This window comes from Salmo salar, chromosome 03 (assembly GCF_965601325.2).
Source record: "Salmo salar chromosome 03, fSalSal1, whole genome shotgun sequence".
NCBI lineage: Eukaryota > Metazoa > Chordata > Actinopteri > Salmoniformes > Salmonidae > Salmo > Salmo salar.
In genome coordinates this window covers 93,181,698-93,198,504 of record NC_138293.1, presented here as the reverse complement: position 1 = coordinate 93,198,504, position 16,807 = coordinate 93,181,698, and the positions used below count along the sequence as shown (strand labels likewise).

General features: G+C 47.8%; 1 protein-coding gene across 2 annotated transcripts in view; it reads right to left on the bottom strand.

Annotated features, from left to right (window-relative positions):
* Positions 1–2,413: 2,413 nt before the first annotated feature.
* Positions 2,414–16,807, bottom strand: part of LOC106606284 (serine/threonine-protein kinase LMTK1-like) — an 83,201-nt gene continuing 68,807 nt past the window's right edge. For both annotated transcript variants that reach the window (XM_045715729.2, XM_045715733.2), the window contains 5 exons: positions 11,940–15,669; positions 9,629–9,793; positions 9,168–9,378; positions 8,691–8,918; positions 2,414–7,007 (listed from right to left, as the gene is read on the bottom strand). In XM_045715729.2, the coding sequence (XP_045571685.2) occupies positions 6,979–7,007; positions 8,691–8,918; positions 9,168–9,378; positions 9,629–9,793; positions 11,940–15,669 (4,363 nt within the window). In that variant the 3' untranslated portion in view covers positions 2,414–6,978. The remainder of the gene's footprint in view (positions 7,008–8,690; positions 8,919–9,167; positions 9,379–9,628; positions 9,794–11,939; positions 15,670–16,807) is intronic.

Here is a 16,807-nt window from a genome sequence, read left to right as displayed (position 1 = left end):
GTTCCGTCCCTCTCTTCGCCCCAACCCGGGCTCGAACCAGGGACCCTTGCACACATCAACAACTGACACCCCACGAAGCATCGTTACCCATCGCGCCACAAAAGCCGCGGCCCCTGCTGCAACGCAAGGGGAAACCCTACTTCAAGTCTCAGAGCGAGTGACGTCACTGATTAAAACGCTATTAGCGCGCACCACCGCTAACTAGCCATTTCACATCGGTTACATGTGCTATAACCTAACGTGCCCATGCAGTTCCTTGTACCTGACAAAAAGCAATATCAAATTGCCGTGGTGTATGCTACTTATGTTGTAGACCGCTGTCTACCTGAACTTACACGATTGAAGTGATTTTTGTTTCACTGTCCGGCTATTCTAAAGGACAAGGTGTAGGCTAGGTGTAATTATTTCTCCATGGTTTTGACTTTACCTGCTCGTTGCGCACTGACTTGTATCAATCCCCTTACAAAAATAACATTGCATTCAGAGTGCAACTGCAGTATGTTTCAAATACTGTGTCCAAAATGCGTTTTTTTACTGCAGTAATTTTGCAGTGTAACTGCAGTTACAGTGCAGTACACCGCAGTTATTCTGCAATTACTGCGTCCAGAATACCACAGTCGACGGCAGTTACTGCAATTTTACTGCAGTTTCAAAACAGCAATCATTTTGTGTAAAGGTTTGTGTGCGATAGGCTAGAAGGTTCCTTTGTTGAAGGACAAAAATATCCCAACAACTTAATTACCGCCATGGTTTATTTTGTCCAGCTTTAATTACCGCCATGGTTTATTTTGTCCAGCTTTAATTACCGCCATGGTTTATTTTGTCCAGCTTTAATTACCGCCATGGTTTATTTTGTCCAGCTGTTTAAATGTAACGCATTGATGTGGATGATCAAAGATGATGAAAACTAGACCAAGCCATTTTATACAGTAGAGCTATAGGCTACTGTTAGTTTACCAAACTCACCTTTTTATGCCACACAGCAGAGATATAATGTTAAAAGTTAACTGAACGTATAATTGTATACAGCTGAGCTATTCACTACTGTTAAAAGGTAACCAAACTTACCAAATCCATCAAGGAAGCTACTGTTTCTTCACATGACAAGAAATGTGTAGGCAACAGTTATTCCTTTGTCATAGCGTTCAGATAAAGATTATACCAGAGCAATCAAACATCTAATTAAATATCAGAACACGATTTAAATTGTGACAAATAAACGTCTCATGTAGGCTGACCTTACTTCAGAAAAATTATTTGCAAAGAGTTTACCTGATCTATAAAAGTCAAGAAAACGTTCAACAACACCCTTTTCAAGAATCCTGTTGTTTGCTACCGCCTACCTTTACCCAAGAGCCACTTGGAACACAACGTACTCTTCTTCGATGGGGTTTAACGGCGGTTGGTATCCAATGCTGGTAGGGGTATGGGATAAACGTCATCATACCAAATAAAACACGTCAACCAAGAACCAATCCCACTTCTTCAATCACAGTCCACTCCAAAATACATCCCTACACAGGCTCAGGGTTCTGTGATGGCAGTACATTCACTGACAGGATTTCTTGCACAGACTCGGCACAGCCCCCCAAAAAACGTTCTGCGGCATTCACAATGATTCCAATGTTCTTAGATTTATTCTCCGCTTGTGCTGTACAGTTTATGACCATTGCAATACATAATACAAAGTCCCCCTTTTTACCATGTAGTATTTCACTATTCCTTGGTTGATGAGAACTTTTCACTGGTCATGGTCGCTCTACTACCATTGTTTATTCCCCATCACTCGTTCCTTCCAATTTTCTCACCGCCTCCAGATAGGAGACACACTGGACACTACTTACCCTTGCCACCTCATTCTCCTTCACCCTAACAGGGCACTCCAGGAATTCAGGCGCATGTTCACCTCCACAGTTGCAGCATTTTCATTAATCTGGCATACAATACTCTTCCCTTCTGCACACACTTGACACATGACCAAATATTTTACATTTATGACACTGAAGGGGCTTGTGCACTAAAGCTCTTACAGGTTATCTCATGAATCCTAACTTTATATGAGAAGGGAGAGACTCTTCATCAAAGAACAGTAGCAAGGATGAAGTTCATTTATTTTCTCTATGAGGACAATGTGCCGCCGGCAGTGGCGGATCACCTGGGGCCTCTGGTCAAGGAGTGTTTCACTGATTCCCAGGTTGCTGAAGACTACAAGCATGATGACAAATTACCCAATGGGTCATGATACTTTTCTGGTCCAAAAATGTGGGGGTGCAAAAACATACATTTGCAACCCTATTTTCAAAGTGGGAATGCAGATGATTCATTTGCTCAATTGCTCAGGCACCTATGCTCACATTAATTAATTAATTAATTAATTACAGTAAACAAAGCAATAAATGTGACAGACACAAGAGGGAAAAAATCTGGCTTGATTTATTTGTCTTGAATTATACTTTAGCACGACAGCCATGAAACTGAGACATAGGCCTTGAGGAATGGAACTAGCCTGGATGCCAGTCGGTTTCTGCTCTCTTACCAACACCTTGTGGAATTGCTATGTCAAATGTTTAGCTTGACAATGAGTTGGAAAGAGCACCAGCAGATCTGGGACCAGGCTAGAATGGATCTATAGAGTGATGATGATTTGGTATTTGGTATTTTATTAGGATCCCCATTAGCTGTTGTAAAAGCAGCAGCTACTCTTCCTGGGGTCCATGATGGTGTTACTACTGGTGTACGGACCAACCCATCTCACCTACTAATATCAATTGTCTATTTAGCTTAGCCATTGGTTATTGTTGTCCTTTCTCTTTGGCAAATGGCCAACGTGCATAAAGATGGCAGAATTCAGATATGACAATTGTTTTAGCACTATCCACTGTGTTTGAAAACTATGGCGCGCGACATGTTTTAGTGTGCCATTAAATCAGCGCAATCTACCTTTTAGGATTTTCAAAATGGCCGCCGCCTTGAAGCTAAAATCGGGATCTTGTATATTGTGCTAATGACAAGAGCAATGTACAATACGGCAAACACAGGGAAAAAGAGGAATTTGTGGTAAGTGCAATCTTTACGCACCGCCACTATTTAGACAAGCCGGCATGGACTGGTTGAGAACTTATGCTCTACAGAGAGCAAAGAGGAGCAGGTAAGTAACTCCACAATCTGGCTGCAGTGGATTACTTTAAAGTGGTGTCTGAAATACGATGGCAGCAGTGTATGTGCAAAGTTTTAGACTGATCCAATAAACCATTGCATTACTGTTCAAAATGTTGTATCAAGTCTGGCCAAATGTGTCTAATTGGTTTATTGATACATTTTCAGATACATAACTGTGCACTCTCCTCAAAGAATAGCATGGTATTCTTTCACTGTACTGTAAATTAGACAGTGCAGTTAGATTAACAGGAATTTAAGCTTTCTGCCCATATCAGATATGTCTATGTCGTGGGAAATGTTCTTGTTACTTAAAACGTCATGCTAATCACATTAGCTCAACCGTCCCGTGGGGGGAACACCGATCCCATAGAGGTTAAAGTTGTGACTGAAATGGCCCCTACTCCCTATTTAGTGCACAAATATGAGTATTTTTCTTAGTGCACTATATAGAGAATATGATGACATTTCAGAAACAGACTCATATTGGTAGATAAGAAATACTAGGGGAAAAGTCTCTCTTCTTGCAGAATGTGAAAAACTTAAAAGGCAGGCGGAGAGAGAGAGAATAGAATTGGCCCTTTTAGTGACTCAGGAGAATCAGGGGGGTGTATGTATCAAGTGTCTCAGAGAATGAGTACTGATCTAGGATCAGGTCCTGCCTGTGTGATCTTATTGCGATCTAAAAGGCCAAACTGATCCTAAGTCAGCACTCCTGCTTTGAGACGCTTGACACATGGGCCCGGAAGGAGAGGAGGGTACAGCAGTAGTAAAACCAAGTCAAATGATCTTGAAACATGTTGATAACATTCATACATTATTATGTGAGATGAGTCAATCTGTAACCGTTCCTGTTGCAATTTCTGTACACCTTGAACACCTGTACAGATAACCATATCTTACATGTAATAAAATAGACCTGCATTAGATGGTGTAGGTAGACCGGTGACAATCACAGCTTCATGACAGATATAGTATAGACATGTAGTTGAATTGAAAGATGCTCTTGCATTTAAACATACCGGGATGGTTTCCCAGACACAGAATAAGTCCTGGTCTCAAAACCTATTTTAATGGTGATTCTCTATTGAAAGTCTTTGTTAGTCCAGGACTACGATTCATCTGTGTCCAGGAAAACCGTCCAGAAGAGATATTATGACCAAACCAGTGTGGCTGTGGCTTCACCTGGGTGGCGTCTCAAATGCTCTATGGGCCCTGGTCGAAAGTAGTCTACTATAAAGGGCCCATTGGGTTCTGGTCAAAAGTAGTGCACTATAAAGGGAATAGGGTGCCATTTTAGGATGCAAATCTCTTTCTTCTATTCATCCCACTTTTCTCTCCCTCCGTCACATTCCACTCATTGTATCACTGGTTAAATTAAACGTGAGCAAAGCTACTGTATGAATCATTACATGGGCTAGACAGTAATGTATAATACTTTATAGCGTCCTTTATAGAGCATTATAATACACTAATAATGTTTTGTTACCAACTGACCCTTCAGTTTCCAGGGACAGACACAAACAGGGATCCTGGGTCACGTTCATTAGGGCACTTAACGGAAAAGGTTTTGCAATGAAAAAGGTTAATGAGCTTGTCTTATTGGACAAGTCGGACAAGTGGGCGGCAGGTAGCCTAGTGGTTAGAGCCAGTAACCGAAAGGTTGCTGAATCGAATCCCCGAGCTGATAAGATAAAATCTGTCGTTCTGCCCCTGAACAAGGCAGTTCTTCGGTAGGCTTTCATTGTAAATAAGAATTTGTTCTTAACTGACTTGCCTAGTTAAATATATATATAATTTTAAAGTCCAGATAGTCTCACCCTCATTTCAGTACTTTTTTCACCCTATTCATACCTAATGAACACGACCCTCATGGATCTATGCTGTAACAGATCCATTACATTAACATTACACACAGTGTTCTCCGCCTTATATTTTAGTCATGTAGACCCAACACAGGGGTGACCTGAAACGTAAATGCAGGTACAGTAGATGTATTTTCAACATTGATCTATAGGTGGTGCTACTAACAGGCTCCTACAGGCTCGGCTGAAATGGCACTCTATCAGGTTTTGTTCAGTACACGCTTCTACCCTAAATATATCTACTTTAGAGCTTCTCAACTGGCCTAATCATTCTAATAGAGGAAGTGCATTTTGAACAGATGTGGAGGTCTTCATTGACCAGAGAGAGGACACTTACCAAAAAATATTGCCATTAGAGTGCAGTATAACTGCAGTTTGCTGCAAATACTGTGTCCAAAATAACCATTTTCTTTTTACTGCAGTCATTTGGCAGTGTAACTGCAGTTATTCTGCAATTACTGCATCCAAAATACCACAGTTGACTGCAGTTACTGCACTTTTACTGCAGTTTCAAAACTGCCTTTTTTTTGTAAGGGGAGGAGTAACTAACGTTACAAAGAACTGTGAAACAGACACATAACAGTGTTACCAAGTTGTAAGCAGAGCCATATATATTATAACATACATACATTTCAACAGGGCTCTTGTTCTAATGATCTGTTATGTAAGGGATAATCAACCAGAGCTATGTGTTCTATGGAAAATAATGAACGATGTGGAAGGTGTGTTCCAGCTGACCTTCAACTTTTCCAGAGTATGCATAGAGCCCCAAGTTGATTATTCCTTTTATACCAGGGCTATAATTTAACACATTTGCTGCTAGAAATGTGTTAATTTGCAAGTAGAAATGTGTTTAACATCCACTGAAGTAGCTAGCAAGTTTACTAGACAGCGACAGTGGTTGCCTTGGTAACCAAGCAAACAGACTTGCTAGTTTAGCTAACCAAACCATCAGTCCTAGCTCGCCATCATGAAAATCGAATTCAAACATGCCAATAATGTTTTCAATTGAACTTTTGCTTTCAAAAGCAGCTCAAACATATAATATGTAAGAACGAACTATAGTCTTTCTACCGTGCAAATATACCGTGCGTTATACGGAAATAATGCACGCTCTAGAATGCCCTTCAAGCCAATCAGAAACACATATTCAACAATGCTATGGTATAACATCATAATAATACCTTTTTTATCCCTGAACTAAAACATCAGCAAGACCGTCCACATTCCTGTGGCTTTGTCAAGGGGGCACAGTAAGTTTCGCAGCACCCCCACCACTATTCCTCTGTCGGGCGGGGGTTTATCTTCATCTTTGAACCCCCACAGACAGCAGCTTCCTGTGGGGCAGTCATCAGACGTTATTCAATGGCTCCAGGGAAGCGCTGTAACACTGTTCCAGAAGATCCAACCAGCCAATGAGCAAGCAGATGGGGGACCAAAGCAGCCAATGAGAGAGCAGCAATGAGACCAAGTCTGTCATTTTTCTTGTCTCTTTTTCCTTTCCCCAAATGACTTGTCGCTAATGAACGTCAATGGTGATTTGAGCAAATAAGTTATTATTAATTGTCATAAGTGTAGATGTTATATATCTCTAATACATCTATATTATCAGTCACATTCTGCTTGGTTGTGGTCCTCTCAGGACTCTGTCATCATTCCTACAGCTATCTCTCTGTCTCTCTCTGGAGTAATAATACAAAGTAAGAGAAGGAACCATTTAAGGTGTTTGTTTTGCATCCCAAATGGCACCCTGTTCCCTATGTTTTCCACAATTGTTGACCAGGGCACATAGGGAATAGGCTGTCATTTGGGATGTAGATGTTGTGTCACTACAATATGAGGCATTGGCTCATACAGGGTCATCAGGTGCTGGAGATCCCAGGTCTGAACACATGGTAGTCATACTAGGAGAGGTATACACCCTCCTGTCATGGAGAAGACCCCTTCAATCCTTCTTTCACTGCCTCTCTCCGTCTTCACTGGTCCCTGTGAGACAAGAGAAGAGGATTTGTTAGCGCAGATGTGACATTTCCCTTTTCACACTATCGTGTCGACCTAAACTGTACTGTGCTGCCCTTTCTTTTGACAGTACATTGTCCACTCCAGCAACTATGGTGGATGCATAACCACACCAGCCCAGTACAGCTAGCTTGGGCTCAGTATTGTGAACAGGGCACTACATAACCACACCAGCCCAGTACAGCTAGCTTGGGCTCAGTATTGTGAACAGGGCACTACATAACCAGGTCAGCCCAGTACAGCTAGCTTGGGCTCAGTATGGTGAACAGGGCACTACATAACCAGGTCAGCCCAGTACAGCTAGCTTGGACTCAGTATTGTGAACAGGGCACTACATAACCAGGTCAGCCCAGTACAGCTAGCTTGGGCTCAGTATTGTGAACAGGGCACTACATAACCAGGTCAGCCCAGTACAGCTAGCTTGGGCTCAGTTTTGTGAACAGGGCACTACATAACCAGGTCAGCCCAGTACAGCTAGCTTGGGCTCAGTTTTGTGAACAGGGCACTACATAACCAGGTCAGCCCAGTACAGCTAGGCTGGGCTCAGTATTGTGAACAAGGCACTACATAACCAGCTCAGTACAGCTAGGCTGGGCTCAGTATTGTGAACAGGACACTACGTAACCAGGTCAGTCTAGTACAGCTAGGTTGGGCTCAGTATTGTGAACAGGGCACCACGTAACCAGGCCAGTACAGCTAGGCTGGGCTCAGTATTGTGAGCAGGGCACAATGTGACCAGGCCAGTACAGCTAGGCTGGGCTCAGTATTGTGAACAGGGCTCCACGTAACCAGGCCAGTACAGCTAGGCTGGGCTCAGTATTGTGAGCAGGGCACAATGTGACCAGGCCAGTACAGCTAGGCTGGGCTCAGTATTGTGAACAGGACACTAGTGACTACTACAGTACTACAGTATCAGGGGAGTGTATAACAGAACACTAGTGACTACTACAGTACTACAGTACCAGGGGAGTGTTTAACAGGACACTAGTGACTACTACAGTACTACAGTACCAGGGGAGTGTATAACAGAACACTAGTGACTACTACAGTACTACGGGAGTGTTTAACAGGACACTAGTGACTACTACAGTACCAGGGGAGTGTTTAACAGGACACTAGTGACTACTACAGTACTACGGGAGTGTTTAACAGGACACTAGTGACTACTACAGTACCAGAGGAGTGTATAACAGAACACTAGTGACTACTACAGTACTACGGGAGTGTTTAACAGGACACTAGTGACTACTACAGTACCAGGGGAGTGTTTAACAGGACACTAGTGACTACTACAGTACCAGGGGAGTGTTTAACAGGACACTAGTGACTACTTCAGTACTACAGTACCAGGGGAGTGTATAACAGAACACTAGTGACTACTACAGTACCAGGGGAGTGTTTAACAGGACACTAGTGACTACTACAGTACCAGGGGAGTGTTTAACAGGACACTAGTGACTACTACAGTACTACAGTACCAGGGGAGTGTTTAACAGGACACTAGTGACTACTACAGTACTACAGTACCAGGGGTGTGTTTAACAGGACACTAGTGACTACTACAGTACTACAGTACCAGGGGAGTGTTTAACAGGACACTAGTGACTACTACAGTACTACAGTACCAGGGGAGTGTTCACCAGGACTGACCTCCAGCTGAGTTCATGTCTGGATTGGGGACATGTGTGATGGAGAAGCGGGAGCGGGACACGCTGAAACGGGAGAACTGTGATGCTGCTGTTACTGCTACCGGCTTGTCATCGGGAGGCTTGGCAGCAGGGACCGGGATGGGATCGGAGACCGGTGGCTCAGCTGTAGATGGGCTGGACAACGGGCTGGTCATCAATGGGATGTCATCCTCCCACTCAAACCCTCCACCTGAATATGCGCGCACACACACACATGACACACACACACACACACACACAAACACACACAGAGGGGGTTTAGAACTGATACAGTATACCATCCATTCTTAACCCTCTTGGTCTCCTACTGTTCTTGTATCCCTCTGGGATCCATTCTTAACCCTCTTGGTCTCTTACTGTTCTTGCATCCTCAGGGATCCATTCTTAACCTTCTTGGTCTCTAACTGTTCTTGTAACTGAAAGTATTTTTCACTCTTACCTTCTTCTGACATGTTGCCATCAGAGTCCTCTGAGGCGTGTGGTGCCCTGTCCGGGGGGTGGAGGTGGTGGCCCATGGTGGGGTGGTAGTGGTGGCCCATGGTGGGGTGGGGCTGGAGGTCCGGTTGGGGGTTCTCCCCGCCCGAGGCCTGGCCGCTGGACTCTGCTCCTGGGGGAAACGTGAAGTCAGCCAGCTCTCCTGTGGGGCTCTCCTGGAGGTGAAAGAGAAATCAGTCAGAAAGTCTCAAATACATCTACCAGTCCAGAAAACAATAATTCAACTGGCCCAACTTTAACACCACTTTTATGTTGTGTGACTGCTTATAAATGATTTGTGATGCATCTATGCAGCGGTTATAAAGACTATGAATGCTCTATAATGCATGGTGCCTTTTTCATCCAGTATGAACTATTGTCATTGATTGACCATAGTGATGTCACTATGCTTGCAGAGTGACTGACCTGGTCGAACAGGAAGACGGTGACGTCATCAAAGAAGGACACGGCTTTCTTCTTCCTGTCCAGCTCGTCACAGAAGGACTGTGTGAGGAGCGTAGGCATCTTGAGGAGGCTGCGGAGGTTTCTGGCCCCACTACTATCGCTCACCACCACTGGCACCCCCATCACCTAGTCAAGTCAAGTGAGTCAGTCACAACACACTTTAATCCTGGTCCTGGGGACCCAAAGTGGAGCACATTGTAGTTTTTAACCCTAGCATTAACACAACTGATTCCACTCTTCATGATGAGTTGATTAGTTGAATTAACTGTGTTAGTACTTGGCCAGAAACACATAATGTTCCTCAGGTTTGGGAAACACTGCTTTACATAATTAACGCTCCAATCTACAGCGGTGAAACGGCCACCTCCGTTTCACAGGAGGCTGCTGAGGGGAGAACGGCTCATAATAATGTCTGAAACGGAGCTAATGGAATGGCACCAAACACATGGAATCATGTGTTTGATGTATTTGATACTATTCCACTTATTTCGCTCCAGCCATTACCACGAGCCTGTCCTCCCAAATTAAGGTGACACCAGACTCCTGTGGCCGGTTTGTGATACTGCAACAAAAATTCATGACTTCAAACAATAAACACAGTTTTTTCCTCTCTGACATCATTGCATGCCAGATAGAACAGTAGATTATATACTACCATTCTGTTTTACCACGACGCTGGATGCTCATTTCCTCTGAACTAAAACGATAAGAAATGTGCCTGGGGCGACCAGTGGCCCTGCTGCTCCTATTGCGGATCTCAGGTTTAACCTGTTTGGGATAAGGGGCAGTATTTTCACGGCCGGATAAAAAACGTACCCGATTTAATCTGGTTACTACTCCTGCCCAGAAACTAGAATATGCATATAATTATTGGCTTTGGATAGAAAACACTCTAAAGTTTCTAAAACTGTTTGAATGGTGTCTGTGAGTATAACAGAACTCGCATGGCAGGCCAAAACCTGAGAAGATTCCATACAGGAAGTGCCCTGTCTGACAATTTGTTCTCCTTCTGTGGCATCTCTATTGAAAATACAGCATCTGTGCTGTAACGTGACATTTTCTAAGGCTTCCATTGGCTCTCAGAAGGCGCCAGAAAGTGTAATGGGGTGTCTGCAGTCTCTGGGCGAAAAACAGCAGGAGTTTTTGTGAGTGGTCAGGCTGAGAACAGTGACACTGGAGATGCGCGTCCACGAGACGACTCCATTTTTTTCTTTCAGCCTTTGAATGAATACAACGTCGCCCGGTTGGAATATTATCGCTATTTTATGAGAAAAATAGCATAAAAATTTATTTTAAACAGCATTTGACATGCTTCGAAGTACGGTAATGGAATATTTTGAATTTTTTGGTCACGAAATGCGCTCGCGCGTCACCCTTTGGATTGTGACCTGAACGCACGAACAAAACGGAGGTATTTGAATATAACTGTGGATTATTTGGAACCAAAACAACATTTGTTGTTGAAGTAGAAGTCCTGGGAGTGCATTCTGACGAAGAACAGCAAAGGTAATCCAATTTTTCTTATAGTAAATCTGAGTTTGGTGAGGGCCAAACTTGGTGGGTGTCAAATTAGCTAGCTATGATGGCCGGGCTATGTACTCAGAATATTGCAAAATGTGCTTTCGCCAAAAAGCTATTTTAAAATCTGACACCGCGATTGCATAAAGGAGTTCTGTATCTATAATTCTTAAAATAATTGTTATGTATTTTGTCAACGTTTATCGTGAGTAATTTAGTAAATTCACCGGAAGTTTGCGGTGGGTATGCTAGTTCTGAACATCACATGCTAATGTAAAAAGCTGTTTTTTGATATAAATATGAACTTGATTGAACAAAACATGCATGTATTGTATAACATAATGTCCTAGGAGTGTCATCTGATGAAGATCATCAAAGGTTAGTGCTGCATTTAGCTGTGGTTTTGGTTTTTGTGACATATATGCTTGCTTTGAAAATGGCTGTGTGATTATTTTTGGCAGGGTACTCTCCTGACATTATCTAATGTTTTGTTTTAGCTGTAAAGCCTTGTTGAAATCGGACAATGTGGTTAGATTAACAAGAGTCTTGTCTTTAAAATGGTGTAAAATAGTTGATTGTTTGAGAAAATTGAATTGTGGTATTTTAGTTGGTTTTGTATTTCGCGCCGTGTGATGCCATTGGCTGTTGGCTAGGGGTTCCGCAGGCTAGCGGAACGTCTGTCCTTAACAGGTTAAAATAGATTATAATAATGTAGGAAAATGGGGAACGTGAATATAACCAATATATAACCAACCTCCCCCTCACTGTCCTCCTCGCTCAGCTCCTCCTGCAGGTTGTAGCTCCGCAGCTCCTCTTCTGACTCACTGTCGTCTGACTCCTCCCCCTCTGTTAGAGGAGCTCGCCTCTCCACCTCCCGACACAGCTCCTGGAGGGAGGGGGAGCAGGAGAGGAGCGACGGAGAGGAGGTGAGGAGGCCAACAGGACCGTTCTGGTGTCTGCTGTAGCCCTCCTCCTCCTCCTCTAACTCCTCATACTCCTCCTCTTCTCCTCCTCTCTCTCCTCTCTCTCCATCCTCATCGACCTGATTAAACTCTGGCATGTCCTCCTCAGTAGATCCCTGCTCTCCCTCCCCGTCCTCCTCCTTCTCTTTCATCACCTCCTCTCTGTAGTCTATGGTAGAGTCGGAGCCCAGGGACTGGATGGGGGAGTAGTCATCCTCTGAGGCCCTGTGATGGTTATCCTGGTCGGGGTGTCTGGCTGAAGCCTCCTGTACCGTGGAGGAACCCTCAGACACCATGGTGGAGCTGCACCCAGATGCCGGCTCCTCGCCGCTGTGCTCAGACTCCAGGCCTACAGCATCGTCAGGGGCGGACTCTTTGGCCAGACAGCCCCCCATCTGAGGGGGGAAGGGGGCCAGCATGGAGAGGCGCGGGCCGGGGGCCGAGGAGGGAGAGGAACCTGTGGTAGTGTCAAACACCACCACTCCATTTGTGTTTCTGTTTGTGTTTCCTGTCAGGTCACGGTAACCGTCCTCTCTCTCCATCTGTGGTTGGAGTTCATCTCTCCTCGCCGACCTTATCCTCTGTTTCGAGACTGTGTGCCCCACAAAGTCCTTCTTATCTCCTGGACTGGAGAAGAAGTTACTCCCTTCATCCTGGGGACTCCTCTCGTTCTCCGCGTCGTAGTCAGAGAAGTAGGCAGAGTCCATGAACGGATTCTTGTCACTTAGTCCCTTTAGCTGCAGCTCAGTGCAGCCAGAGGAGGAAGAGGTACACAGAGAGACCCCAACCCCATCACCCAGGTCCACCTGCTGAAGGACCATCTGGTCCGACCTCGGCCCCAGGCTAACCCCACCGCGGACTGGGTGGCTCCCACCGAGGACCAGGCTAACCCCACCGCGGACTGGATGTTGTTGGTTTCCTTCGCAGTCCAATAGGAACTCCCCATTCCCACCTCCCTCCTTTAGGATGAACTCTGGGCTTTCATTGTTCTCTGTGTCGTAGCCACTGTCCAGGGATTTGGGGAGGAGAGATGAGGAGGTGAAAGAGGAGGAGAGGGAGGAGGAGGGATGGAGAAAGACGTCATCAAGGCTGAAGGCCTCACAGGGGCTGGTGGTGGTAACCGACAATGACAGCGACAGCATGTTCAGGGTGTCCACGGAGTCGGGGGTTCCCACTGGGTTCTGCAGGGAGCGTCCGTGGGGGTGGTGGGCGGGGCTTAGATCGTCTCCGACCTCGTCAGCATAGTCCAGGGAGTAGTCGGCCAAGATTCCAGAAGTGATATCTGTTATGTCATCGTCCTCATCGTCGTAGCTACAGTTGCTGATGTCCACTAGGCTGATGCTGGAATGACCGGCCATCTCCAACCCACTGTCCAGCCCTCTGCTAGCCTCAAACAAGGACCCGACCGGCTCCAGCAGTACCCCTTCAGGGTGGGCCAACCCCATCCCCAGCCTCCTCTCCCCCACACCACCAGACATCACCTCCGCTGGACCTCTAATGTCTTTAACATGTGAAGGTATCTCCCAAACATTACCCCCCTGTTTCTCTGTCAGGACTGCCTTAGTGCTGAGGCCTGTGCGAGTGTCAAGCTCCATGTATGTGGACGGGGATTGGATATAGCCTGGTTCTGGGATCATCTTGGGTTGGGAGAATTGCATCTCTCCTGTAGTCAGAGATGGGTTTTTACTGTGTCCCTCTACAGACACCGTAGTTGTAGTTTTGGTGGTGGGGACGCTGTCCTTTACACCACCTTTGAGGTTAACACACTTGACAGCAACAGAAGAGCTGGAGAGAGAGTCAACAGCAACACCTCTTAGATGATCTAGAGTAGAGTGGTCTGAGAGACACACAGGTTTATCTCTAGCTCCGTGACACAGGTGACTATATGTAGTAGCACTACTGCCCTCACTGGGTCTGCTAGAGGAAGAGCAGACAGCGCTCTCTCTCTCTGTGGCCTCCATATAGCTGAAGGCTCTGGAGCTGTGCTGCTGGCACATGTTGCTACTGTTACACGAGCCTGTTACAGTAGAGGACTGTGTCGTGGTGTTGTTGTAATGGAGGTCCAGATAGCTGTCCTGTGATTGGCCCGTCTGCCTAAGGTCAAAAGTCATGCTGTTGTTATTGGCCGAGTGGTTGGAGGTCCAGTTGGTTGCTTCTCTCTCGGAGAAGAGATCACCATCGTCGATGTCCCCAGTGTCACTTTCTCCTCTCCTCCTGCCCCCCACCAAAAGTCCCCCGTCCCCTGTCTCCACGTCAATGCTAATATGGTTAGCCATGGGTAGAGTCTTTCTGAGGGGAGCCATCATGTCATAGTAGCGTTCACTAACCTTCCTCCTGGCTGTGGTGGTGAAGCCTTGGCTAGCCTCCAGGTAGGGGTCACAGTGTCCCAGACTAGGGCTACTCAGGCACTGGGAGTGGGAGGACCCCACCCCCAGAGGGGTTTCCAGCCTCCCCATTGGATGATGCTGGGACATTATGGGCGTGTCCTCTGGTGATTGGCAACACGTCTCTCGAATGGGCAACTGTTCACAGTAGAAAGCCTGTCTCTGATTGGGTGAGAAGTACTGGTGGGACCGCCCCAGCTCCACGGGACTGGCTGTACTGGCTGTCTGTCTCAAGAGAGGCTCCATGGTCAGGGACACGGCCGGGCTATTGTCAGAGTCATAGGTACTGTGTTTACCCCCACTGCTGTCGCCTGCTGCTGCTGACCAGTAGGCACTGGGCTGGGACTGGGACTGGGGCTGTGGGGTTCTGCTCCCTGAGGAGAGGCTGCCATCCTCAGCCTCCAACCCGGGGCTGTAGTCAACCACACTATCATCCAGGTTGATATTACACACCACCGGCTCCTCAATACGGATGTAGTACTCACTGCCGACCGAAGGGCTGTGAGCGCTCAACACCGGCACCACCCCTACCCCCGACCCTGACCCCGACCCGGAGTGGTCGGACTCGTAGTAGGATGGGGAGACCCCCAGAGCGAGCCCTCCATCCCCTCCGTCCCCTTTACAGCTGCCCGAGGTGGAGGTGTTCCCGACGGGGTAGTATACGTCCTGGTAGTGAGGGTTGCCCTGGCCCAGAGGCCCGCTGGTGGATGAGGAACAGTATGGCTGCTCGGCTCTCGCCTGCTCCCACTTGTACTCAAAGTTGAGCCCACCATAGCTGGTCTCTGTCACGGTCAGGATGTCGTCACCGCTGTCGGAGTGGAAGCTGTCCTGGGAGAAGTGTTCTAGGAGGGGGAAGGAGTTGCGGGAGGTGGAGGCCGGCTCCAACTCCACGTCCCCAGGGATAGGTGGTCGGGCTGGGGCAGCGACAGTGGTCTGGGCTAGTGGTGGAGGGGCTGGGCCGGTGTGGCTGTGGGTGGTGCTGCCAGTCAGGTTGGGTCTCAGGGAGTTCCAGCGCTGTTCAAAGTCCTCCTGGACTGCACTGGCCCCCTTGGCACACAGGTAGGTGAGGAGGAGATGTACCTCTTCACTGTTGGGTCTCTGCTCTGGCTGCAGCCAGCAGAACTGCATCACTTCATACCTGCGGGGGAGAGGGAGGAGGGGGGAGCGACAGAGTGGGAGGGAGAGAGAGAGGGGCGGGGGAGCGACAGACAGAGGGAGGGAGGGATGTGGGGAGGGAGGAGGGGGGGAGCGACAGAGAAGGAGGGAGAGAAAGAGGGAGAAAGGGAGGGCCAGAGGGAGGGAGGGAGCGACAGCAGAGGGAGGGAGGGAGAGAGAGAAAGAGGGGGGAGGGAGCGACAGACAGACAGACGGAGGGAGGGAGGGCCGGCCAGACAGACGGAGGGAGGGAGGGAGGGCCGGCCAGACAGACAGACAGACGGCGGGAGGAGGGGAGGGAGCGACAGACAGGAGGAGGGAGCAACAGACAGAGAGAGGGAGGGAGGAGGGAGCAACAGATGGAGGGAGGGAAAGGGAGGGAGGGAGGAGGGAGCAACAGACGGAGGGAGGGAGAGAGAGAGGGAGGGAGGAGGGAGCAACAGACGGAGGGAGGGAGAGAGAGAGGGAGGGAGGAGGGAGCAACAGACGGAGGGAGGGAGAGAGAGAGGGAGGGAGGAGGGAGCGACAGACGGAGGGAGGGAGAGAGAGAGGGAGGGAGGAGGGAGCAACAGACGGAGGGAAGGAGAGAGAAAGAGGGGGGAGGGAGCGACAGACAGATGGAGGGAGGGCGGGCCGGAGGGAGGGACAGATGGAGGGAGGGAGCGACAGACGGAGGGAGAGTGGGAGGGAGTGACAGACGGAGGGAGAGTGGGAGGGAGTGACAGACGGAGGGAGAGTGGGAGGGAGTGACAGACGGAGGGAGGGAGGGAGAGTGGGAGGGAGTGACAGACGGAGGGAGAGTGGGAGGGAGTGACAGACGGAGGGAGAGAGGGAGGGAGTGACAGACGGAGGGAGAGTGGGAGGGAGTGACAGACGGAGGGAGAGAGGGAGAGTGGGAGGGAGCGACAGACGGAGGGAGGGAGGAAGGAAGGGAGAGAAAGGGAGGGCCGGAGGGAGGGACGGACGGAGGGAGGGAGCAACAGACAGACGGAGGGAGAGTGGGAGGGAGCGACAGACGGAGGGAGGGAGGAAGGGAGAGAGAAAGAGAGGGCAGAGGGTTGGGGAAGGGATGAAGAAGTGTTACTATGTAATTCTGGAGGTTCAGCAATAGTCCATTTATT